The sequence below is a fragment of the Lethenteron reissneri genome, chromosome 30, assembly GCF_015708825.2.
Source record: "Lethenteron reissneri isolate LAM-NWPU_2019-01 chromosome 30, ASM1570882v1, whole genome shotgun sequence".
In the NCBI taxonomy this organism is placed as follows: domain Eukaryota; kingdom Metazoa; phylum Chordata; class Hyperoartia; order Petromyzontiformes; family Petromyzontidae; genus Lethenteron; species Lethenteron reissneri.
In genome coordinates, this window is record NC_083808.1 from 9,224,949 (window position 1) to 9,251,018 (window position 26,070).

The 26,070-nt window shown below is 47.8% G+C and overlaps 1 protein-coding gene across 3 annotated transcripts in view; it reads left to right on the plus strand.

The window, feature by feature from the left end:
* The window catches only part of LOC133349506 (monoglyceride lipase-like), a 38,973-nt gene extending 17,907 nt beyond the window's left edge, over positions 1 to 21,066 (plus strand). For all 3 annotated transcript variants that reach the window (XM_061563029.1, XM_061563028.1, XM_061563030.1), the window contains exons 3-8: positions 1,890 to 1,996; positions 11,187 to 11,323; positions 12,869 to 12,979; positions 15,812 to 15,901; positions 16,826 to 17,041; positions 18,829 to 21,066. In XM_061563029.1, the coding sequence (XP_061419013.1) occupies positions 1,890 to 1,996; positions 11,187 to 11,323; positions 12,869 to 12,979; positions 15,812 to 15,901; positions 16,826 to 17,041; positions 18,829 to 18,933 (766 nt within the window). In that variant the 3' untranslated portion in view covers positions 18,934 to 21,066. The remainder of the gene's footprint in view (positions 1 to 1,889; positions 1,997 to 11,186; positions 11,324 to 12,868; positions 12,980 to 15,811; positions 15,902 to 16,825; positions 17,042 to 18,828) is intronic.
* Positions 21,067 to 26,070: the final 5,004 nt, after the last annotated feature.

Sequence of the window (26,070 nt, forward strand, 5' to 3'; positions counted from 1 at the left end):
GCGGGGAAGGTGCCACATCTCTGTTAGCAGGCCCGAATTCGTTTATACTAGATTTGAAGCTTTCGTGACTGCAACGATTCATACTCTTAGGTTCTTTCGGTAAAGTCACGTAGGTAAAATAATAATATTATTATTTTATATCATTATTGTTTTATTCTTATTTTATTTTATTATTATTTTACCTACGTGACTTTACCGAAATAACCTAAGAGCCCGAATCCGTTTTTTGCATCGGTTCACATTTGACATTTCATTGGGGTCTTTTGGGCTAATTCCATCCTGCTCGTTGAGATTGCAACCCAGTTGCACCGAGTAAGAACGCATTTGGTGCATTGTATAGAACAGGGGTCGGCAACCAAAATAACAAAAAGAGCCATTTCTTTCCAATTCGGTACAAAATTCAGTATTTCAAGAGCCGCAATGCATCTGAGTACATACTGTACATACGTACATATCGTCAAGAAGCAGCCCGTAAAGAGCCGCATGCGGCTCCGGAGCCGTAGGTTGCCGACGCCTGGTTTAGAAGAACAAAAGGCAGCATTGATTTACGCTGGACGAATCCGATGAACGACAACGCTCCTTTTCATCGATGCCCAGCAGGGGTGGGTCAGCACGTCACAATACAAACACACAGGACAGGAGAGCCCGAGTGTAAGAATGGGAAATCCAAACCACGAAAAACCACGCACCTCGAAGGGACAACCAAGAGGGAGACGTGAATGACACATTTGACTCCACCTACGGCGTCGCCTGCCTGGTCGAATGGCCACGTTCGATCAGGCGATCGTCGCTGACGCCTTCGGCTGTTGATGCCCCGGTGGCATCCCTGCGAGCGCCGTCACTCTTCACCCGGCCAGGCAGAGGGGTGAGGTGGGAGAAGGCGTTCATCTTCGAATTTAACGCGTTTGGCTACGTACGGTGCAAAAGACGTTTGACTTACGTACGTACATTCCTGCGCTGGTGATCGGTGGCTCATATGACCCGAGTCACGTTTTGGCGATTGTTTACCGAAAATATTTTCGAAATACTTTGGCTAAAAGCGTCACCAAGACGGCAAATAGTGAGAATTCAGCAGCCTGCCTAATGCCTGATACCAGCGGTGTGGCAGATCGCCCAGACAAAGTGCGCTGGCTCGTATTGTACCTCCACAGCACGACACAGTTTACACTTGTATAGCATCTGCATTCAACCGCATCCGAGACCCCTGTATACAATTCTAGATTTGAAGCTTTCGTGACTGCAAGGATTCATATTCTTAGGTTTTTTCGGTAAAGTCACGTAGGTAAAAAATTTAAATGAATAAAATAAAAATAAAAAAAATCACGACGTTTCGGAGGCAACACAAGCTTCTGTCTTCAGGTGTAACCGTCACAGCACGATTGCTCTATCTCTTACTGTATCTCTTACTTGATACAGCTATCGTGCTGTGACAGTTCCACCTGAAAACGGAAGCTTGTGTTGCCTCCGAAACGTCGTGATTTTTTATTTATTTTTATTTTACTTTTATTAATTTAAAATTTTTACCTACGTGACTTTACCGAAAAAACCTAAAAATATAAACCCCTGTACAATCCAGTGGGAAGCCCATGTGTTTTCTGGAGCAAGGAGGCATATTTAGTGATTTACGTTAGAGAAACCGACAGCACGTAGGACAAAGGAGATAAGGGAGATGTTGTTGTGATGGTGCTGACATTGGCTGGTTGGTGGTGGTAACAGTGGGTCGTGGTGGTACTGACAGTGGTGGTGATGTTCTGGCAGCAGTGGCAATGATATTGGCGGTGACTCTGTATGTACATTGAACCTCTTCGGCACCGTTCTAAAATCGGAGGTGCGGACTTTGGTGGCGGTGACGGTTCGTGGCGGTGACGGTGGCGGTGGTGTTGTTGCAGGGGGCTGGTGCACGTGATTCACGGAGCTGGCGAGCACTGCCGCCGCTACGACGAGATCGCGTCTCGTCTCTCCGCGCTCGGCTATTTCGCCTTCGCCCACGACCACGGTGAGCGGGAGCGATTTGGCGCGTGCCACACCGCCGCCGCGATCCCGTGGCATGGAGACAAGGAGCCTTTGTGCGCGAGATACTCGCACCCGCAGGGCGATGAGGTGGTCCCTGCACGAGTAGCTCCAGACACTGGTTATTCACCTGTTTGTAATCATTATTTCATACTTGCACCGAAGGCCTTTGTATGACCAAATCAGCCGTAAATGCACCGGATCTCCAACGCTAAGCAGGAGTGAGCCTGCATAGTGCTTTGATGGCTGACGACATTACTTTCCCATTAAGAGCAGCTACATCGTGGGCAGTGGAGGAAAGTGCAGTAGTTCCTCATTGGTGACGTGGTCGATGCGTTTCTGAACAGGAGCTGCAAGGAGCGGAAAACCACGTTAGCCGGCGAATTCCTGGTACCGAATCACATTTGCACGATCGGTAATTATAATCGGTCTGCAGTCATCCCATGGCAGGATAAAGAATCGAGATGAAAGTACACCGCGTACCGTATCATTTCGCGAATCTACCCAGAATTCCCACAATGCTCAGCTCAAAGTAGTTAGTTAGTTGTTGACCGTTAAGAAACGGCGTTAAAATGCTGCACGTTCCCCGCTGCGTGAAACAGCGTTCCCTCGGAAGAACCGTGTTATTGCAAAAACATGCGTTGTGTGCAGAAACAGTTGAATTAACCCACTTGGCATACTGCTACATTCAAAGGGATTTCTTGCCAAAATTAGCATTGAGGTAGGACTCGTCCCCTGTTTACAGCCCTGAAATGGGCCAGTGGTAGACGTTCCATCTTCCCTGGGCTGGGGCCGAGTCTATCCGCAGGGACAAACACCGTTGTCTTCCGCACAAAGCGTTGCACGTTTTATCTACTCGGAGTTCGTCGAATGGGTTGAGTCAACCTCAAGCCAGGGCCCATTGTACCGCTGAGCCACCGGCTGGATTGATCCTCTCGGCTCCTTTCAAGCGCGTTGAGCTTGGGAGTCTCACAAAGTCGGCACGTTCCAGCAGCCGTCACCTTTGTAAATTGTGTACCTAGACTGTACTGTGCACGAAAGCACTCTTTATCCATTAGGCATGTCAGTCGGTCACAGCAATTACTCAAATTATTATTGTCGTGCAGCATCCATGCAGGCTTCGTTCTGACCATTAGCATTCCAGGAGACTATGGGATTGAATACGAGCTGTGTTTACAACCTTGACCTATGGGCAAAAAAAAAAAGACCAGGACCGCCTCAAAAATCGTAATCGGCGGTGCACTGGCTGCCGATTTAGGACGGTGTAGTTTCACCTCTGATGCCTCCTTGTCCAGCCCTAGAGCACATGGCTGAGTGGCGAGTGTCAATGAAACGCATCTGGTGAGTGGAAGTAGCGTCACGCGATGGAGCGTCTGCTGTGTCTGCCTCGTGCAAGTATAAAAAAAATGTCAGGTGAGGGTAGCACATCAACAGGAACTTCCGTTATTGTACAAGTGTCCCAGTGAGAGTGGTGCGTGTCTGCGAGTAGTGTCTATGTGTCTGATGCAAGGGTCAGGTGTGCGAGTGGTTATTGCCCCATGGCTATGTGTTCGTGGTGAGTGTGTGTCTGCAGGTATTGATCAGGAGGTGTGTCTGTTAAGTGTCCTGACGAGTGAGTAAAAGTGCTGTGTCTGGTGTGGTGGGTGTCTGGCGAGTGGTGTAAAGTGTTATTTTCTGGTGAGTGAGTGACTGGTGGATGAGTGTGATCGTCTGGTTTAATGGTATCCGAGGCGTGGTGGATGTCTGGCGAATCTTATCCAGCGAGGGTCAGGTGTCTGTTGAGGGCATCATGTCACCCTGTCTGTAGGACAGGCTGTCCTGTACAATATTAGCCAACACATTTGAACAACTTTTTTATAGAAGTATAAATCTCTCCTTGCTAAATAAAAACATTTCCACTAGTCTTCCCACAGCAGGTGATCATGTAGGCTCCGTCAAGCTTACCAGGCATAACTCTCTGAATCCGAGTTGGTTTTCTGCCGAGGTGATCTATGATCCAGTTGGCACTCTCCGTAGCTGTAAATCCGCACACCGTTTCATACTAAAGTCCCGTATATAAATATAAATTATTTTGCAATTATAGTGACATAGAATTGGTCACTACTTAGCATAGCGCTGGCTGCTGGCAGGGAAGGGGATCTGCAGCTTGAAGCAGCCCTGACGTCAGCAGGCCACGTGATAGACCCGAGAGGGATCTCGGGGAAAGGTTAGGGAAGGGACACGTTGGGAACCCGCTGGTAGGTTCTAGAAAGGGGGCGTGGCCAGGGCAGAGCGAGGCCACGCTGGGAGAATGAAAGGGGCTGTCGTTTGGAGTGGGATCCACATCGTCGTCGTCACTGCTGAAGATCGTCACCATCGTCGCTGTCGTCTCCACTTGATAACTGCGCTGCTAGACGGAGTTGCCTGTCTTAGTTCAGCTCCGTCAGTGTCAGACGGCTAGCGTTGTGTGTAGGCTAGCAACCAGTGTAGAGTTGCGTACAGGCGAGAGACAGAGAGTGTAGCAGTGTAGGGTGTATTGTATAAAGTGTACAAAGTGTGCTCGGTGTTTAATTAAAGAATTGCCTCCAAGAAGTTACATCTCCATGTCGGTCAATTCAATCAATTTTGTACTGTGTAATAGGTGAATGCTTTGAGCGAATGTCCCCTCGGGGTAGAAACGGTAACGGGATTTCAACAATACAGTTCAACGTTATGCAATTACGGTGCGATGCAAAGTCCACGTCGCAGAAATCGTGCTCGCGTTGGCCTGCGAGTGCGTTGTGCGCGTCTTCTTGCGCGTGGCCAATCGATTGTTTTCCGCGCACGTTACAATGACGTGGGCACCTGGGTCTGTCCCATGACCTCCCGCCAGCGGGCGTTCGACACTTCACGTGGCCTTAACGTGCACCTAGCCTGGCACAGGCGCCGTGGTGACGTCGCCGCCACTTAGTGGCGAATCGCGGGTGTGTGCGCGTCTTGTTACAAAAAAGTGAGACGGTTAGCACGCTGCGCTACGAACCCGGCATCCCAGAGTTCAATTCCCAACAGCAGGTGAAGATTACCTGATGAGTGCCTGGTGCGGTGTGTAAACATCGCCGCTTTGGGGACAAAGGTGGCTGGGCGTGGTGTTGGCCATTCACCCCTTGCGTGTCGTGCCGGCCTTCATTAGGTGCTCGCTAACAGCACTGGACCCGATCGTCCGTTCAGGCTATACGGGGGAGCTTTGTCTTTGTGCGTCTCTATCTCGGGTGTGGCTCAATGCAATTGAGCACAAAGCTACTGCCGCTGAGATCGTGGGTTCGAATTGTTGGGGGGGGGGGGAGCGGCAAAATAAAATATATTTGTTACAAAACAGATAATTTCTCGTTATCAAAAAACATGATCCCTTTTTTAAAAAAAACTCTCAACTCAATTTTGAAAACATGTTTCAGATGACATCCAATTTCCTGTGAACGCATATTCCTCTTGAATTATGAGCGTTGTGCATTTCTAAAGATCCATTAGGCTCGCTTCCCTTCATTGATTTACACCAGCGCTAGGAAGGGCATGGCAACTCGTTAATGAAGTTATGCTTCGGTCAATGCGAATGTACAAAATGTAATTATTTGGCTCTGTGCTGCGTTTGGCTTATGACCCAGACACCCGATCTTATCAATTGTTTAGAAACTAAAAACGGAGTTTGAGCCTAGATACTGCTTGGATGGGCGACTGCCATGCATGAAACGGGCGTTATAGTCCGTGGAGCTGTGTTGTCAGCAGGGGATAGTTTAGTATGTCAACATTAATTCTAGATTTGAAGCTTTCGTGACTGCAATGATTCATACTCTTTGGCTTTTACGGTAAAGTCACGTAGGTAAAACAATAAATAAAAAATAAAATAAAAAATAAAAAAATGTTTTCAACTAAATAAATTTAGTTGTTTTCATTTTTATGAAAAAAAAATGAAAACTAAATTAATTTAGTTGTTTTCAACTAAATAAATTTAGCTGTTTTCAACTAAATTTATTTAGTTTTATTTTATTTTTATTTTCTATTTTATTTATTGTTTTACCTACGTGACTTTACCGAAAAAACCAAAGAGTACGTCAACATTGCCTGGTATACAGGAGGTGGAGTTTGCATGTTCTCCATGTGATCACGTAGATTTCTCTCCAGGTCCTCCGCTGTTACCCCCACCCCCTCCCCATTTATAAACACGGGTTTCGAGTATTTGGCTGCGATAATTCCCACGTAAGTCACTTCTGGAAAATACCTTACCTGGTCAAATAAAATACATTTGGGAAAATCCATCGCACTGTAACTACGCCCTGGCTTCTATGCCACGTGGACATTATTAGCAGACTGCACTGACCTGCGTGGAGTAGCTCAGCTTATTGGAGAGTATATTTAGTATATTGATGATATTGATGTAGTTTATATTTTAGTTTTTTACGTGGTGGTTTGGCTGCTGCAGCTCCTTACTATTAAAATTCCTTCCCCTTATTACTGCTAACCCTACTCCCTCCCTTTGTTGCTGCTAATCCTACATAATGCACGGGCATAATATGACTTTGAGACCCCCCCCCCCACCTCCTACACATTCCACAAGTAGTGACCAATCCCATATCTGCATTTTCCACAAATATGCTAAATTCATCTGTTGATATGCAAATTCATTTGTCAAGGCGCCCTTCCCCCTCTAACCCAGCTTAAATATACGCTGCCAAGCTTGGTGGTGTTCATTCAGACGCTGTCTTTCCGACAGCCCTGTTCTTCACCTGAGGACGGCTGCTTGCGTTGTGGCCGAAACGTCGTGAGAATTGTATTTAATTATGTTTTATTTTTATTCTTTTATTATTTCCCTTCTACGTGATGACTTTACCGAAAGAGCCAAGAAGATGGTAAAGTAAATTCTCACGACTCAAAACAGCTCAGGGAGGCTTGCCCTCCATTCAGCAGTGGATTAAACAAACACGTAAATGTTGTGGAAACCCAGCCAAGTCGCGCTGTGGGGCAGCATTGCCCCGACCTCAATGTTTTTGAGTCCGACAGTTAAAACCGCTGTTGCCAGATGACTTGGACCATCTGGGCATGTGCCCGGTAATTTAATAAGAGGGCGTTTGCTTAAAGCAAAATTGCCCGGTCTAAAAAGGGGGAAACGTCTCTGCGATGGGTTGATTTTGCCATCTTGTGTCTAACTATGATCACTGTTTCATTGCTTTATTTTGGTGATTTCGAAAAGTTTACCGGTTTGGCCATGTTTGTTTGTTGTAGTACGGAGTGAGACTGATGGCCTTAATCTAAGTTGTCTTGTGGTTGTTGTTGTTTGACTTGCATCCCACTGGGATTTTTTCACACAGCGTTGGTGTACGGTGCTTTTTCTGCAATATTTTGTTGTCTTTTCTTGGTTTTCTGTCTTGACTGAATCACATAGTCACTTTAAGATGTTTTCTTGTTCATGTTTTTGTTTTTTGTTTGTTGCGGTTGCACCCGATTCAAGAGCCGAATGGCTCACAGGGCTATACCAAATAAATGAACTTGAACTATATGCGCGTGTGTGAGGAGCTGTTGCAGTTAAGAGCTCTGTGCTACAAAGCGATAACTCGAGATCAATTTGCCCCCCGTGGCCAACATCAATATCTTAACTGATCATGGGCCACTCCTAGGTCGATTCAGCCTGAAATGAGCACTGCACCAGGTGCAATTCGCAAAATGTGAGAAGGTGCAGAGAGACGAGGAGTCGGATGGGGTGCTGGTCACACCACCTCCTGCTGTGTACCTCAAAGGGGGGTCTATGAATAACATTTTATTTATATCTCCAACGAAAAGCAACAACGAGGAGAGAGAGTATTGGATAGTTGTGGGTGGCAAATCCACGACGCAGTCTCACTTGAAGCCAACAAGCTGAATAAACTCGTAACATTACTGATATTGGCCAACCAATGCTGAAAACTTGCCTGCAAGTTACCCAGTTGGGATTTACACGCAGCAGCATGCCCCCTTCTGAAGAGCCTTGATCATCGGCAACGCTTTCCCAGGTCAACAAGCATAATGAACAATGGGTCAACAAAAGGGCTAGGCCACTAATAGCACTTAACCCTACAGGCTATGAACGTATTAAAAAGGGTGTCATCTTCTTGGTTCTTTCGGTAAAGTCACGTAGAAGGGAAATAATAAAATAATAAAAATAAAACATAATACAATTATTTTCACGACGTTTAGGCCACAACGCAAGCAGCCGTCCTCAGGTGAAGAACAGGTGTGTCGGAAAGACAGCATGAAACATTTAATGCTGTCTTTCCGACAGACCTGTTCTTCACCTGATGACGGCTGCTTGCGTTGTGGCCGAAACGTGGTGAGAATTATTTTATAATGTTTTATTTTTATTATTTTATTATTTCCCTTCTACGTGACTTTACCGAAAGAACCAAGAAGATGAATCCCTGCAGTCACGAAAGCTTTAAATCGAAAAAATGGGTGTCTTTGTTTGTATTTGTGTACTTGTGTAAAGTGCACTTGTTAACGCACGCTTGCACATGCATGCTTAGTATGACCGCAGTTGGGCACACCGCTTCGCACGTGCTTTCATATTCGCTTCTGCGGCCGTCTAATAATTCACTCTTCCGATATTTTGGAATCCACTGGAGCTGTGCACTTTCAAGTCGAGATTGAAAACTCATTTTTCTTTAGAACGGTCTTGTGTTCAGTTTTGTGGTCCTTCCCCCATACCGCCGATTAGCGGGGTTGCTTACGTTTTGTGAAAGATGTTCAACGTAAATACTGTGACGGTGGGTTATCAATTAAAAGGCGTCACTACACAAAAGGAGTCCACCAAGGCACGGTAGAGCATGACATGCTCGTCTGTACTTCGCGGGCAATCACAGACCAAGGCCGAGGCAGTACAAAAGGGTCTAAACACATTTAGGTTCACCGGGTTTAAGGGAGGTGGGGTCAAGTGGTCACGGCCCACATCCTCCCAAGAAGGAGGCATCGTGCTTTGCACTATTACACACCAACACACCAACACACCGCGCGCGTCCCTACGCAAAACCGTCACACGCAGAAATAGTTTCGCTGTACCCTTGACCAAGCATAGGAAAACGAGCACCCAGAGAATTCGTTCCTTCAGGTTCTGGTCAGGGTCACACACAGGTACACACTCGTGGCCACCCTCCAGCCATTCACTACAGCATACCCCCCCCCCCCCTTAATCCAGTATGCTACAGCGACCACTTTTTCACGCTCACCTAGTGAACAGCACTCCCCTACAGCAGCACTAACAGCGCCACCACACAGCAGTTTGAAGCAGAAGTGGTTACGTACTCTTCCTCAATTCTCAGCTCCCTGGCTCGTCTCCCCCACCACGCTCCTCCAGTTCTAGCCTGCAGGCCTCACCCGGACTCGACCGCTGGTAACAAAATAAAACTACGCAGATCGGCCTAATTACCTTGCCCCAACATTCGCCTCGCCACGTCCGACCTCGAGGAAGCTGGGTTCAACTCCCTGCCCTGGCTGCGGTGTCGTTGTTGTCTCCTTGACGCCACCGCATACGCTGACGTGGGCTGTTTTCATCGTCCCTTTTAAGCGCTGTCCCATGTCCGCTTTAAATACTCATCTCCACGGTAGGTGGTGCCTCACCTGGACCTACTTGCTGGGCCGCCTAAATTAGTCGCCACCGTCTGTGAATTTGCTCCCCCCCCACCCCCCCAATGAACTCACAAACATAACGGACATCCATTTCACCCGTAGCACACGCATACATCTACGTTCAGATTGCTGCAAAGCAGAGCATAGGTTACATACGCAGTCACGGCTACATGAGCTGCCTCGTTGCACATTGCATGACAGGACGGTATTTACATATTTACAAACACACAGGACGTAATTCGGCGAAAGTGCTTGGGGCAACCGGAGAGTACTCTGATATATTACGGCTCGTGACTCAAATTGAAACCGCGAGCGTGGTTTGGCATGCTCGCATGATCCGCAGCACCAGCAAAAAGCATGCCAACGTTGGATCAACGTTGACATGCGTTTTGAATTGTTGGGAAAAACGTTGACCCAACGTTCCATGCTTACTGGGACATTCTGACCATTTGTGAAATCTTAGCCCTGAGTGTGATTGATGCAGATGACTTCAGGGTCACTTACTGTGGACAATAACATCTGAATTCTTGTTTACGAGACAAGTTATTACGAGTCATCTGTCAAAGTCCGTTTTCATGGCCATTGCTGTAGATGCCACCACATCCTCCTATCATCATATTCTTAATTTTGCCAGATATTCTATGTTAGAGCTGCTTTGATTAATAGTTATTTCGAAGAATTATCCTTTTATTTATAGAAGTGTATGGTGTACATATTTAATGATGACAATGTAAACTGTGAATAGAGGGCAGCCTGTTCTACAGACGTGACAGCCACATGACACCTCTGACCCTTGTCATACATTTACCACTCACCTGACACCATCCATCAACTCATCAAACACCCACCACTCACCCGACACTCACCAGGGACTCACACTCACTACGCGCTCAATGTCACACCAACCCTTGACGCTTCTCACTTTATAGCAGTCCCCTTTCGCTGCCAGCCCCACGCGCCAGAACTGAGCACGCGGATTGGTCTAGCGTTTGGCGGGAAATTTGAATCTGGCCAATCAAGGGCATGCATTGTAGCTCAGGTGACCTCCATAAATAACAGACCACGGTGGGGAATGCTGCGATTGGCCAGTGATGATGTATTGGCATAAAACGGACAAGTAGCATTGTTATACGCAGATTACAGTGCAATGTTCATGATTTTCTGTTATTTCGTTTCTAGAAGGGTGTCCACTGCCCAGGCAACGTTGTGGTCAGCACAAAACCAAATTTTTAAACCCCGAAAGTTATGTGATATAATTTTCAAGAGTTCGACAAATGTGTGCCCGTGTCACGAGAAACATCCTGAATGTGACGGTCCCAAAAACATGAATATTTATTGGAAATTCATATTAATTCTCACACTGTAAACCACACTTGGGCCTCTTAAAAACTAATGTAATTGTGTGCTTGCTTGCTCATGTGATCCTTTTAGCGATCACATCGGCGCACTCCGGTTTTTCTGCGTCTGCTTCGTTCCTCCTGAAGCCACGGTGACGAAAGAGCGTAGGAGTGAGTGTAACCTCACGCGCCCTTTTCCCTTCTCCCCCCCCCCCACCTTGTCTCCTCCCCCAGTGGGGCACGGGCAGAGCGAGGGGCCGCGGATGCAGGTGTCCGACTTCCAGGTGTTTGTGCGAGACACCCTGCAGCATTTCGATCTGATCTGCAAGCGCTACCCGGATGTGCCCATCTTCCTGCTCGGACACTCCATGGTGCGCGAGGGCTTCCTCGGAACACACCGGGCTGCAAACGGGGCAGCAGGCGGTCGTACGACGGCAATTCGTGTCCACAGCTCCCCTGCAGTGCAGCAAGAGGAGGGAGACTTTTGCAGAGGGAGGCCGCGTTTTTATCAAAATGAAATAGCCACGTCTCCAATGAAATTGTTGGGACGGATCGCCGGAGTGATTTTTCGAGTGGAATAGCTACACATGAGACATTTTCGATTTAAAGCTTTCGTGACTGCAGGGATTCATCTTCTTGGTTCTTTCGGTGAAGTCACGTAGAAGGGAAATAATAAAATAAAATAAAAATTATTTTATTAATGTATTATTTTTATTACTTTATTATTTCCCTTCTACGTGACTTTACCGAAAGAACCAAGAAGATGAGACCTTTTGTGACGTGAACTTTATATATCACCTTCTGCAAACGTTACACCTATGACCACGTCACCCGGAATGCGCCCAATTTCGGCAGATTTTGAAAGCTAAGCCGGGTTGAGTCTGGATAACAACTTGCACGGAAGAACACCGCTCATAATACCGCTCATAACACAGGTGGTGCAGCCTGCTGCCGCGGTTTATACTTTCAGCAGATGGCTCTGCAGAAAAATCCATTGTTGTGCTGTGCTATGCTCTCAAATGTCTGTGCTCCTCATCTTCACCAACTCACACTGACCAGCGTGGTGAAGTCTAGTTGAGTAAAACCCGTGAGCCGTATGGTATTCGAAGGATTTCATCAAGCAGTGAATTGACAATTCCGCGTGCATTTGTGTGTGCTACGACAATATATTCTTCATGCGATGCATAAACAACTGCATACTTTTCTTGTGATGGACGTCCCGTTGTTTCTCTACAGCGTCTTGTGATCCAGTTTCATTTTGAGGCTTCATAATTCCACATTGCATCGTAAATCCAGTCTGTATTGCATTTGTATCTCTCTACTACTTCCTGTCCGCGTCCGTAAACTGAACCATCCTGCTCCTTCCTAACCTCGCCCCTCCCTTTCCCTGTCATCACACTCCCTTGCCATCCCTTCCCCTCCACAACACTCAAACCCCATCCCTTTTCCCCATCAACCAACACTAATGCACAATTTATACTGCTTGTAAAGCGCGTTAGGGGCCGTCCATAAATTACGTCACACACCTGGGGGAGGGGGGGGGTCAGACATTTGTGACGATGTGTGACGAGGGGGGGGGGGGGTTGATAAATGTGACGTCGCATCAAAATGCGCAACTTTAAATAAATATAGACAACACGTTCTACTTAATTAAATAGACTTTTTGATAAATGTATTCTCCGACAACATCAGAGTGCAGCGCCACATTAAATACGCACTACAATGACAATAGTTTAAAGCGATTTGAAGCATTTTTTTTTTGGGGGGGGGGGGGGGTCTGACTTGTTGTGACGCCGTGTGACGAGGGGGGGGGGGGAGTCAAAAAATCGTCCAAAATCGCGTGACGTCATTTATGGACGGCCCCTTAACAAAAGCGCTACACAAAATCCTGTGTGTGTGTGTGCGTGCCCGTACAGGGTGGTGCCATCTCTATCCTGGCGGCGAGCGAGAGGTCGGACAAGGTGGCTGGGGTGGTGCTCATCGGCCCTCTCATCGAAGGCAACCCGGACGTCGTCTCCCCGTTCAAGGTGCGCCGTCAATCAATCCCCAGATCTATAACGCGCCGCACGCGGCACAAACACCTCCGAGGGAAGTGCCAGTGGCACTGAGAAAATAAAACTAAAATTAAACTGAACAGAAGAGAAGTTTTCTTTTTGTCTACGTCTCAAAAGCACCGGTTGTCACGGCTGACCAGACTTCAGTCGGCAGACCGTTCCCGACCACTGGGGCTGCAGATAAACAACTCTCCGTTCTGCTGTCCGAACCCAAGTGGATTTCACACAAAGCAGCAGGTCCATACCAGAGGACCGTAGGTTTCGTGGTGGTACGTACGGGTGGACGGCTTCGCTCGGGTAGGTTGGTTGAACCGAGCACCCGTATGCGCTGGAGACCAGTGCAGCTCCTGCAGAAGTATTGAAGACCATTGGAACCTCATTTGCCAGTAAAAAATATGATAATTGTGTTTTTACCCTTCTATCTGGCAACAAAACTGATGCCTTTTTTACAAGGAGTCATGTTTGCATAGACCACAATACCTGCAGTCATAATGCAAACAAAAAACGTCATCTGGTCCAACCCATGTGAGACTAGGCTCTAAGGAAAGCTGTCTCGGGTGTGGACCAATCAACTTCAAGGACAGTGCATACATTATCAGAGTTATGTTTTTTGTTTGCATTATGACTGCAGGTATTGTGGTCTATGCAAACATGACTCCTTGTAAAAAAGGTGTCAGTTTTGTTGCCAGATAGAAGGGTAAAAAACCAATTATCAATGATCAAGTATTGAAGATCTCACAAGAGGTAGGGGCCAGGCAAACGACTCTGGCGAGGAGGGTGTTTTGGAGAATCTGGAGACGTTCGCCAAGGCGATTGTTTACTCCGTACACGAGAGAGTTGCGTTAGTCGACGCACGCGGAAACCGCACTACATGCGAGCGCATGTGCGACAGGTGCGGTAAGTGCATGGCCAGATTAACTCGCTGATGCGTGATTCGAAGGTGGAATGTGTGTCGAGTCTGATACCCAGTAACTTCAGATTTGCTAAGTGTTTTATCGAACTGCCCACCACGACGATGGAAACCGGCACGTTCAGATGTCGTAACTTCTGACGAGTTGCAAGAATCACGGCCTCGAACTCTGAGGGTTTGAGTTGCTTAGCATCAGCCAGTGTTGGAGAGCCGATGTGCATTCTGGGAGCACGTTTATTGTAACAGGAGCAGACGTTTCCAAAGGGACGTGGAGCTGGGTGTCATCAGCATATCGACGGTACGGATTCACCGAAACTCTGTATAGAGCCAAGGACAGAGACGGGACGATGCTGGTCGTGCCTTATCTGTGTTTGACGAAGCCAAAACGGCCGGTCAGGTGAGATTCCATCCAGCGAACGGCGTCGTCAACCGATCCCAAGGTTTGTCTGCAGGCAGTGCAGGAAGGACACGGTGACCGACGGTGTCAAAAGCAGCCGAAATGTCCAGTCCGAAAAGTGCTGCCGCCAATTGAGGGATTGACAATCGTCCTGTGGTCTCGGTGGAGTGGAGGGCTCGGTTTGCTCCCTGGATAGGCCTGAAGGCTATCGGGCCGGTTCCATGCGGTCGTAGCCGTCCCAGCACGAGCCCGCTCAATTCATTTTGAGTTTGCGAAGAGATCGGAGGGAGGCCGATAATTTGCAACGTCTTAAGGAGCGGAGGGATCGGGCACTTCTTCAAAATGGACGGGAAAGTGCTGGGGCTGAAAGATACGTTTGACCGGGCGCGGAAGCGTAATGTACACTTCCTCTTCGCAGACCTTCAGCAGCGCGGTCACAAAACTATCCAGAGAATTGGTCCGCCATCTGCAGTCCGTCGATGTTCTTCCGGACCCCTTCCGCGGACGTGGGTGTGCGAATGTACCCGGCGTCGGTGCTGTTTGAGGAGTGTCGGGTTAGAGGCGCCGTCAACTGATGAGCCAGTCGCGGCCGTGCTGTCCCGCAGGACGCGTCACCCTTTGTGGGAAAAGAAGTCGCAAAACGGCTCGGCGGTGATGTTGTGCTGTTGTGAGGCAGACTCGCAGGAGTGTAGCAGCTTGTAAACAACACACGCCATTCGTCCAGTAGATTTGCTGCTGCTGCTGCTGCTGCGACAAAAGCCCGGCGATCATCGGCAGCACGCGAATCACATATCAGCTCGGCAGTCACATGACGAGATCTGCTGCTGCGCGCAAGACGGACAGCGTGAGACTTTGTACATGGGCTGAGCTCATGGCTCCATCTCCGCGGTGGGCGCCCTCTCCTGCATGACCCCCCCCCCCGGCTGCCACTCCACCACCACCACCAGTGTCGTGCATCAACGTTGCCCGCCACTCTGCCGCCAGTCTCGTCCGTCGGCCGTCACCACTTCCAGCGGCTAGCGGCGGTGTATTTCGCACGAGCACCCTTGACTCTTCTCGACAGTCACAGTCTTCCTCTTGCGTGCGGCTGACGCAGACGCAGAGCGACGACTGCGATTTCACATGCAGGCGGTCAAGCCAGATGACCGCGTCGGCGGCAGTGGAGCATCATCGCCGTGATGTCTCCTTCGTTTTTGTGGATGGGGGCATTGCATCGTCACACGCTGCACGGTCTGTTCTGGATGACCACAGTCGCACACCGCTGGAGAGTTTTACATTTGTGCATCAGGTATCCGCATCTGCTATGGTTTGTGTGGATGCGAATTAGGCTGGACCATGAGCTTCATGGAAGATCAAACCCAGGGATATTTTGCATTGGGTCATTCAGTAAGTTCTTTTTAACCCCATTCAGCTCTCCAAGCTTAATTTTGGGTTTAGCAGTGATATCTGTGATTTGTTCTCTGAGCCATGTGTCCGTATGCCTGCCCTTGCTCCCCAGATCTTTCTGATGAAGATCTTCAAGTACCTGCTGCCCAGCCTCACTTTGGCCTCCATCGAAGCCGCCTCGGTGACGCGCAACAAGGCGGAGGTTGAAGCGACTCGCATCAGCATCTACAAGCACCACCTTACAGCATAGCCCAAGAAAACCACAACTCTCGTTCATCCGTACAGACCCATGACCGCATAACATCGCCTAAAACAACCACAACTCTCGTTCATCCGTACAGACAGCACGACATCACAGCATCGCCTAAAACAACCACAACTCTCGTTCATCCATACAGACGCACGACATCACAGCATCGCCTAAAACAACCACAACTCTCGTTCATCCGTACAGACGCACGACATCACAGCATCGCCTAAAACAACCACAACTCTCGTTCATCCGTACAGACGCACGACATCACAACATCGCCTAAAACAACCACAACTCTCGTTCATCCATACAGACCCATGACCGCACAACATCGCCTAAAACAACCACAACTCTCGTTCATCCGTACAGACGCACGACATCACAGCATCGCCTAAAACAACCACAACTCTCGTTCATCCGTACAGACGCACGACCGCACAGCATCGCCTAAACAACCACAACTCTCGTTCATCCGTACAGACCCATGACCGCACAACATCGCCTAAAACAATCACAACTCTCGTTCATCCGTACAGACCCATGACCGCACAACATCGCCTAAAACAACCACAACTCTCGTTCATCCGTACAGACGCACGACATCACAGCATCGCCTAAAACAATCACAACTCTCGTTCATCCGTACAGACGCACGACCGCACAGCATCGCCTAAAACAACCACAACTCTCGTTCATCCATAGAAACGCACGACCGCACAGCAACACCTAAAAAAATCGACAACTCTAGTTCACCGTTATAGACCCAGTGGTGATGTTTTCACACCGCACCAGATACTCATTTGAGGCCGAGTCGACACACACACCCGCACACACAGCCGCACGCGCACCTGAACGCGTCGCCGTGTGCTGCAGGTGGAGCTCTTCGAGTCGGACCCGCTGGTGTACCACGCCGGGCTGTCCGTGCGCTTCCTCTCCACGCTCATGGACGCGGTGGCGCGCGTCGAGGCGCTGCTACCGGATGTGACGTGGCCGTTCCTGCTGGTGCACGGCGACCAGGACCAGCTGTGCTTCGTGGGCGGCTCCAGGTCCTTTCACGAGCGCGCTCGCAGCGCCGACAAGACGCTGCACGTGAGCTAGCGCCCTCGAGGCCCCCACGCGCGGTGGAGAAGACAAACCCCGGGGACTCCTCCAAATGCGTCTTTTTTCCACTGCACAACCGAGCCATGCCCGGGGCCGTGCCGAGCCCAGGAGGCGCCAGATTGTTGTTTCGATTTTTTGGCTGCTATAAATTCCCACGCGATAAGCCACTTTGTTGAGCTGTCATTTGTGGCCAGGTCGCTTCTGGTCAGATAAAAATTGTTTAGTTTACTTTTAATATGCAAAGGTCGAGCCGTGCCACTAACTTCGCACAAAATTAACGAGTCGAGGTGCATGTAGATGACGCAGTGATGCCATGAGCTCACAGTGCACTGATTGACGTCGCATGCAATGAACGCATCATCAGTCCTCTACGTGTGTTGAACTTCTTCCTCGCCGTACGTAGCCAACCGCGCTGATCGGGTGTTGCGGGGGAAGGACAACAAAACGAAACACGAAAAGCAGTTCTAAAGAAAAGAGTTTTCAATTTAGATTCAAAAGTGCATAGCTCCAGTGGCTTCTTAATATCGGAAGAGCGTTCCAGACGGCCGCAGAAGCGCATCTGAAAGCGCACGATGCAGTGCCTGTCCTTTGTTCGATGGCTAGCCAAAAGCCGCCGTTGCGAGGATGACCGGAGTTCGTGTGATGGTTTATGCTCCTTGACGAGTTCATTTGTGACGAGCACTTTGTGTGCAACGATTGGGCCCTCCTTTGCGCCAGCATATTTCGGATTTTTTTCTGGCTCTGCTTGGCAAAAAAACCCAGTGGAAAAGCATCCATTCCGTGAGGGCTCCGCACTGGTTCGGGTTCCCGACTATCATGCCAGATTCCTCCCACGTGTAAACATGTTCAATGTGGACTTTCCCAAAACAATCCCAATCACGACCCATCCTGAGAGTCATGAGCCTCGGCGAGACATTCCTGGGTAAATCGTGCATGATTATAATTCACCAATCTGAGTAGGCTCTCGATGGGTTCATTGTGATACAGCACCAGGAAGCGGCGGTGGGCTCACTATATAGTTTTTAGTGTCACATTACGTGAGAGACAAATTGACTTAATTCACCGTTAACAGTGATTGTATAATGGTTTAGTGTTTAGCATGAGACTTCAGGTTAAGTCTGCCCCATGAATTACACCAATCAACTGTTGCGCCGTAATGTTTGGGGGAGGGCCAAATTAAAATATCGAGTTCTAGGCATCGACTCGATTTACGTTTGCGCCAGATTTCAGCTTTCCAGCCACGCCGAAGCATCTTTGTAACGCAAATCGGTCAATTGGGCACCATCCTTTATGGGAGAATATTCCATCATCAATGAAAGTGGTGAATCAAAGAATTGAGTTTGTGTCTTGACGGTGAGTTTGGGTGCGAGATCGCGCAAACGCCGCCAGCCCTCCTGGGTGCTGTTGTTGTTATCGCAGGTTTCTGGGCACAGGCCCAAAATGCCAAGCGGCCAGCAACAAGCAGCACTGATTGCAGTTGTAATCGATGACAGTTAACACATTTCTTCAATTGATCCACGGCTATACGAATTTGGAGAAAAGAGACGATGGGAGAGGGGCATTCCAAAGCCGTGCAGTGCGAGGGAAAGAGGAGTAAAGAGAATCCGTGTTGTGGCCTGCTGTGTGGTGACAGGATACAGTATGAACGAGACAAAGCAGACCGGTGGACCGGGTCCGCAACCACGGTGGGAGGAATGAACGAGTGAAGTTCACGGGAGAAGAGTAACCTAGCTCGCGTCTGCTGCGTCTGTGCGGTGTGGGTGGGGTTGTTGCAGATCTACGAGGGCGCGTACCACGCGCTGCACAAGGAGATCCCGGAGTGCGCCGCCACCGTCTTGGAGGAGATTGAGGCTTGGATCGTGGCACGGACGCCCGCTTAGCCTCGCGCTCAGCGGGAACAACACAACGCCGAGAGGAGAGAACGGATGGAGCGAAGCACCAGGATTTGGATTGCGTTTCGGGATAGTGCTAGGGGTAGGACTGGTGGTTAGAGTAATGTTAGGATCTGATCCAACCATGGATGTTTGTAGAATGCCTTCTGCTTACCGCCATGTAGTCCCAGAGTCTCCAGTAACCTATTCTGCATGAAGGCCATCTATCCAAGCACTATCCAGGCTCCAGCCTACTTAGCCTTTGGGATATGACGATATCGGATGCTTTCCCATTGATCAGGTCATGTGGTTAAGGGGTTGTGTCCGATTGTGTTCGGCTCGTGTCAAATATCTTTGAATAGAGTGCCTGTCCCCATATTGCCAAGGATGACATCTTCACCTTTGATGCCCTTTTCATTGTCGGCGTTGACAGTGACAGTCACGTTTGGAGAGAATACTCGTTTGAGTTTCCTTCCAGTTAGTAAAGCCTTGCGCAGAATTCGCACTCAGTGGGTAACGGGTCTCGGGTGTCATTGGTCAGCATATAAAAAAAATGAATAAACACACAAGTGCCACACACTCCTGCCAGTGTTGAACTTGGCAGTTTCGTGTCCAAGCAGCGTAGAAGCAGTGCCAGTGGACGTAGTCACAGGGCACGAGAAAAAATAGCTTGGGCAATACTTCGTGGAATGTAACTGTGTTAACTTCTGCAATTGCATTATTATCACAGCACGTACAAGGATTTCCGAAAGCGTCATCAATTCAACATTTATTGAGATTTCCCCCGATTACTTTGGATGTGCTCGTGTAAACATTCACATAGTGGGAAATATTCATGAAAGGACCAGATTGTGAAATATGCAATTCTACATTTTGTACAGAGCAGAGGTTTAGTGCATTACTTCTTACAGACAGGCATGGCATCTTGAGCCACTTTTCCAGGTCTTGGCATCACCACCTCCGGTACACACACAGCAGCTGAGTTTAATGATCACTCTCAATCTCCCGGTGATGGTTTTTCTGGCTTTAATCGATGCTTGCAAATAATATTCTTTAGCTTACCAGGATAGAAAGGCACTGCTTTTTTGACCTGGGTGTGTGTAGTTGATTGAACAAGCAATTAACTTTATTAACAATCATATTTTATCATTCATAATTTCCATTGCATTTTAATCCATGTAACTTTGGTCTCTGCATTTCATTCAAAACCAGATCCGTGTAAGTAAGCTCAATGTTGCTGTTGGTGAAGCAATTTAGGGTTTTACCCATGATACAGCAGCATTATGTCACGACTCAATAGGAACGCAACACTATCTGAAAGTTATAGGGTTTAAATTTACAGCAACCACGAGATTTTATATTTTTTGTAGAGCTAAATGGCACGGTATGTTGGTGTTATTTGTCGATTCGGTCGCTTTGAAGTTCCGTTTGTGATGTACTTTCTCAGTAATTGGCGATGCACAGTCACTGATGAGCTCCATTCATCTTCGTTCACCTGTTACTCATAGCCAAGTTGGGGCACGCCATCCTTGCATTTAATAAGCAAGACATTTCAAATACGTTGAAGTCCTCTATTTACGTTGGGGACTCATCCCTGGAAAACGCGACACGAGGCGAAACAACGTGTATCAAAACCTATTTAACCTTGACTTAATTATATACTTTTAGGATACGTTCCTGGGGTTACATTTTTTAGTCGGCATTGGCAGAAACAAATATTAAATAAGTATCAGAAAAGATAACAAGACTCTGAAGAAAGATGTTTGTAAAATGTGTATTTTACAATTTTTCTTTCGTATGGCTGCTGATGTAGATGCAGACCAACAACGACAATTACACATTCAGGTGGTCAAAGCAGATAACCAAGTCAGGAGCAGCGGAGTGTATCATCATCGCCGTGATGGCTCCTCCGGATTTGTGGATCGGGCCATTGCGTCGTTATTCGTTGTAGGGTGCGTTCTGGATGACCACAGTCGCACACCACTAGAGACTTTTACATTTTCTATTTGTGCATCAGGTGTCTGCATCTGCCATGGTTTGTGCAGTGGATGAGATTTCGGGTAGACCATGAGCTTCGTGGAAGATCAAACCCAGGGATATTCTGCGTTGGGTCTTTGACAATTAAAAAAAACTTTCACAATGTTTTTTTATTGAACCCTGCAACACAAACACGACAGTGGGTGAACGTGTGGATGGAAGACGAGCCCTCTGGATGATTAGTATCCCCTTAGTGGGAGCCGGTTAGGGTTCATAGCGTTTCTCTTCCCTACAAACAGTCGGGTCAAAGGTCGGGAGAGGGGATTCGAGGAGGGAGAGAGAGAAAGAGGACGCGGTGGGGGATAACCAAATAAAGAATTAGGAGACTAAAAATAACTGCCAGGATGCCCGGTTCTTCCTTTTCCCCTTTCTGGGAGGAAGTCAACTGAGAATAGAGTCCTCTGGTGTCTATGGCCCGGTCCTCCTCTCGAGCCCTCGGCTCACCGATCATTTTATCTTCTCATTCCGTGCAGGTGCTTCGTGTTTTGTGGGGTTTCTCAAGAAATGGGGTGCACATCGCCTCCCATGCCCCCTTGTATCTTCCCTTCGGCTTGCAGCTAAGCTGCTCCATCGCTGCCAATGCGACTCAGAAAAGATATTAAGTGTAACACGTTTGAATACATTTTTGGATTTAAAGCTTTCGTGACTGCAGGGATTCATATTCTTGGTTCTTTTCGGTAAAGTCACGTAGAAGGGAAATAATAAATAATAAAATATAAAACAATAACAATTCTCACGACGTTTCGACTGCTGTGGATTTCACACCTGAGGATGATTGCTTGTGTTGCAGTCGAAACGTCGTGATAATTTTATTTTATATTTATATTATTTCCCTTCTACGTGACTTTACCGAAAGAACCAAGAATACGTTTAAATAAGTAAATCAGTAGCTCGCCACAGATGGGTGGCAGAGATTGCATTTAAGAGCCTGGTGTTGGTCGAGTTACGGCATGACGATGTCGTCGTAGACACCGATGATTCATCGCCCACCATGGGAGCCGTGGTGCGTCCGTCACGTACACCGCCAAAACGGCTGCGCGTTCATTCGTTAAACATCTTCACCAACAACGTAGCGGTTGAATCGATGCGTTGCCCATCAAATTACGTCCCCGAATTCGTCGGCGACGTTGCAGTGAAGCAACGTAAATGGGAGCAACGTAAGGGGACGTCCATAAATGACGTCACGCACCTGGGGGGGGAGGGGGGTCAGACATTTGTGACGATGTGTGACGAGGGGGGGGGGGGGGGTGAGAAATGTGACGTCACGTAAAAATGCGCAACTTTAATAAATAAATATAGACAACACGTTCTACTTAATTACATAGACTTTTTAATACATGTTTTCTACAACATCAGTGCAGCGCCACATTAAATACGCAGTTTAAAGCGATTTGAAGCATGTTTTATTTTGGGGAGGGGGGGGGCAGAGCTTTGTGACGTCATATTTGAGGGGGGGTCTTGACTTTTTGTGACGCCGTGTGACGAAGCGGGGGGGGAGGTCAAAAATCGTCCAAAATCGCGTGACGTCATTTATGGACGGCCCCTAAATGATAAGCGGACATCAACTGGACGTCCGGTGAGTAGGCTCAGCACCAGCAGAAGTTAGGAAGGAAATGGGTCGGACAGCCTAAGGAACCCGCCGCATTTCGGAGCGCACGTGCGAATCCTCGTTTCGAAGGGCTTGAGGTCGAGGGGACGGAGAGGCAGGGTTTGTGAGTCGAGGGATGCCCCATCAGTGTCGTCATTTTACGGCGAGTGCGCGATACGAGACGATGTTTCTTCTTGGTTCTTTCGGTAAAGTCACGTAGAACTGAAATAATAAAATAATAAAAATAAACCAATAAAATAATTCTCACGACGTTTCGGCAACAACGCAAGTAGCCGTCCTCAGGTGGAGAACAGGTCTGCCGAGGAGACATGTGACTTTACCGAAAGAACCAAGAAGATGAATCCCTGCAGTCACGAAAGCTTTAAATCGAGACGATGTTTGTTTCGGTAATTCTTTGGCAACCACCGACAATGATGTTTGCAACAAGATATCATTGATGATTAGGCTGTGCTGATGATCCTTAACCAGGGAGAGTTTTATAGTTTGAAATGTAGTTTCAGTGTCATACAAAAAACGCAAATTCAGATTTTTACGACTGATTATATCAGGCACTGTGAAGATACAGAACCTTTTGGCTGGCAAACATCGAGGTTATTTTTCTGTCTCAAGACTGCTGTGTGGCGTGACTAATGATCACATTCGCGAGCGTGACAATGCGTGCCCCACACAACATTCACCCCACTCACAACGTGCACACCCCAGATACAATGTCTCAAATCGCCGAGATGTTTTGGTTTTACCAACGTTATTGAGATACTCATAGAGGTGTTTGTTTTTAGCTTTTTAAACGGAGCTGCATAGAGAGACGTTGGCCATGCAGGAGATTTAGCGGCTTTAACCGGATTTAATGTGAATACTAAACCAGATATGTTAACCAGATGTGTGAAGTTTTTGTAAATACTGTACCGTGATTCATGATATGTAGTCACGTTTTTAGCTGCGCACTTGTTTTAACCACTGGTGTCATTCAAGTTAGGACCCTGAAGTCATCGCAAAGATGCTGCTGAATAAATGTGACGACGTTGGACTCGATGGACTGGAGTTGCCTACACGCCGCCAGTGGTTTCGTGTGGGTCCTCTACTTAATGATCATCCAATATCGAAGGGTGTTTTTCGATTTAAAGCTTTCGTGACTGCAGGGATTCATCTTCTTGGTTCTTTCGGTAAAGTCACGTAGAAGGGAAATAATAAAATAATAAAAATAAAACATAATAAAATAATTATCACGACGTTTCGGCCACAACGCAAGCAGCCGTCCTCAGGTGAAGAATAAGTTCTCAGGTGAAGAACAGGCTGTCGGAAAGACAGTGCCCTGTTCTTCACCTGAGGACGGCTGCTTGTGTTGTGTGGCCGAAACGTCGTGAGAATTATTTTATTATGTTTTATTATTTCATTATTTCCCTTCTACGTGACTTTACCAAAAGAACCAAGAAGATTAAGGGTTTTTGTTCTGTTGGTTGGCGTTGCTGCCACATCGCAGTGATCGGGTGTTCAAGTCGATTGCTTTGCTTTGTTACCTGTGTAGCACTTCCACACCTGCATTGCAACCTCTCAAAGCACACATCACATCGCTCTTAAAAAAATAATAATCTATGCTCCCGAGTTTCCTGGCTGCCTGCTGGCTGGGCTCCTGTAGCAAGTCACCCCCTGTCGACAAACCCGGACGCCGTCTTAGTAGCGACACGGGGTGTGTGTGGGTAACGGAAGCCTTAAAAGAACACGCTTTCGGCCGTGTTATTGGTAAAACAAATAAAACATGATTAGAGTTGTTGGCTTCTTGGTTGCTTCATTGTATATGTAATGCTGGCGGGGTAATTTAGGCCCATTTCTACTGCCCATTTTCCTGAAAATGTACCCGGAATTGGAGTGGCCTGCTTGGTTGACTGCAGTCCACCCCCCACCCCCACTGACTTGGCATCCCATGCCATATCTAACAGATGCAGTACATACAGCAGTTTATTTTATATATTGACGATTCAATTGGTACAAGCAATGGAAAATAGAAATGTCAATGCAGCATACACATTTACTTTTATCTGATAATGAAAGATGTTGAGTAACTCTTGACTTAAAGTGTATTAGATTGTCAAACTTCTCAATTACTCTATCTTGCCAATACATGCACGATTTATACGCTATTTAATATATTCAACAAATTAAATAGAATGTCTAAAATCAAAGAATGGCAGTAACGGGTACAGAATACTTGCACACACCATTTAAAATTGCACTAACTCTGCAATGTGTGCTCCTATTCAAGTCATTATTTGCCACAAGATATTCTTTAAATTCTCGAGAATATATACCTGAAAAAAGTTAGGGAACCCGTTGTTCTGCAAAACCACAATTCATGTTATGGTAGTATATTGAAAAAGAATCCGAATAACCTGTAGTGCTCCGAGTATAGGATAATGAGAAGAGTCTGAAAATGACAGTTAATATTTTTTGTTTGCAGAACAACGGGTTCCCTAACCTGCACAATGATTTCAGCTTGTTACGCACACAGCATTCGCTCACTCTCGAGGAGCCGCAGACAAGCGGGAAAGGCAACTTCGCGGTGAGCCAGCACCAGTAATTGCCCAAGCTCTGCGATCCTCTGTATATTGTGGTGTTATCAGCCAATGAATCAGCGTTTATATACATGGGAGGAAAACCGGAGCAATTATAGAACGCAGCATTATAAATATTTATGCAGTATACACTGTTGCTGTCAACCCGAAATGCAACCGCTCACGTCAGATTTTGGAAGCTAAGCAGATTTGTGTCTGAATAGTGCCTGGATAGCGGAGGGATCGACAACCAAAACAGCCAAGGTCATTTTTTTCTTCTTTCAAATTCGGCTAAAAAACTTAAAATTTCAAGAGCCGCAATTCACGTGGTAAATACGAGACGGTTGTCCTTAATAATAGTAATACAAAAACAAACAACGTCACGAAGCAGCGGTGCTTAAAGAGCCGCATGCGACTCCTGGCCCGCAAGATTGACGACCCCTGGCCGGTCGCGCCCGGACTGGGTGACCGCCGTGCCCAGCCCGTGGCGCCGCTGGCTGCCGTGCAGAGGTCGCAATCGGGTACCCGATACCAGTACCCTACCCGATACCCTGGTGCGGCCGGGTACGGGTAGGCCGTGATTCACTGGTGAGTCACCGTTTGACACTCATTTCCCAACGTCTTGTCTCTTCTCACAATTCAAGTTCCTAGAATCAACCCACCCGCGCCTGCAACATGGCTTCATCCCAGAGGTCGCAATCAGTCACCCGATACCCGTTTGCGACCCTGGTGCGGCCGGGTACGGGTAAGGAATCAAAACCCGTTTGCGACCTCTGCTGCCGTGGGCTGTAAATCGTCAGCAGAGGGCAGTGCGGCAAAACCCATCGCTGCAGACGGCAATCGGGGCCGGTGAGAGGGGGCATTGCGGCAACGCTTTCGCCGCCCATTGGAGCAGTTTGCACGGTCAGAATCAAACGTCCGCTCCTGGTCGTTACTCAAGATCCGGCGAAG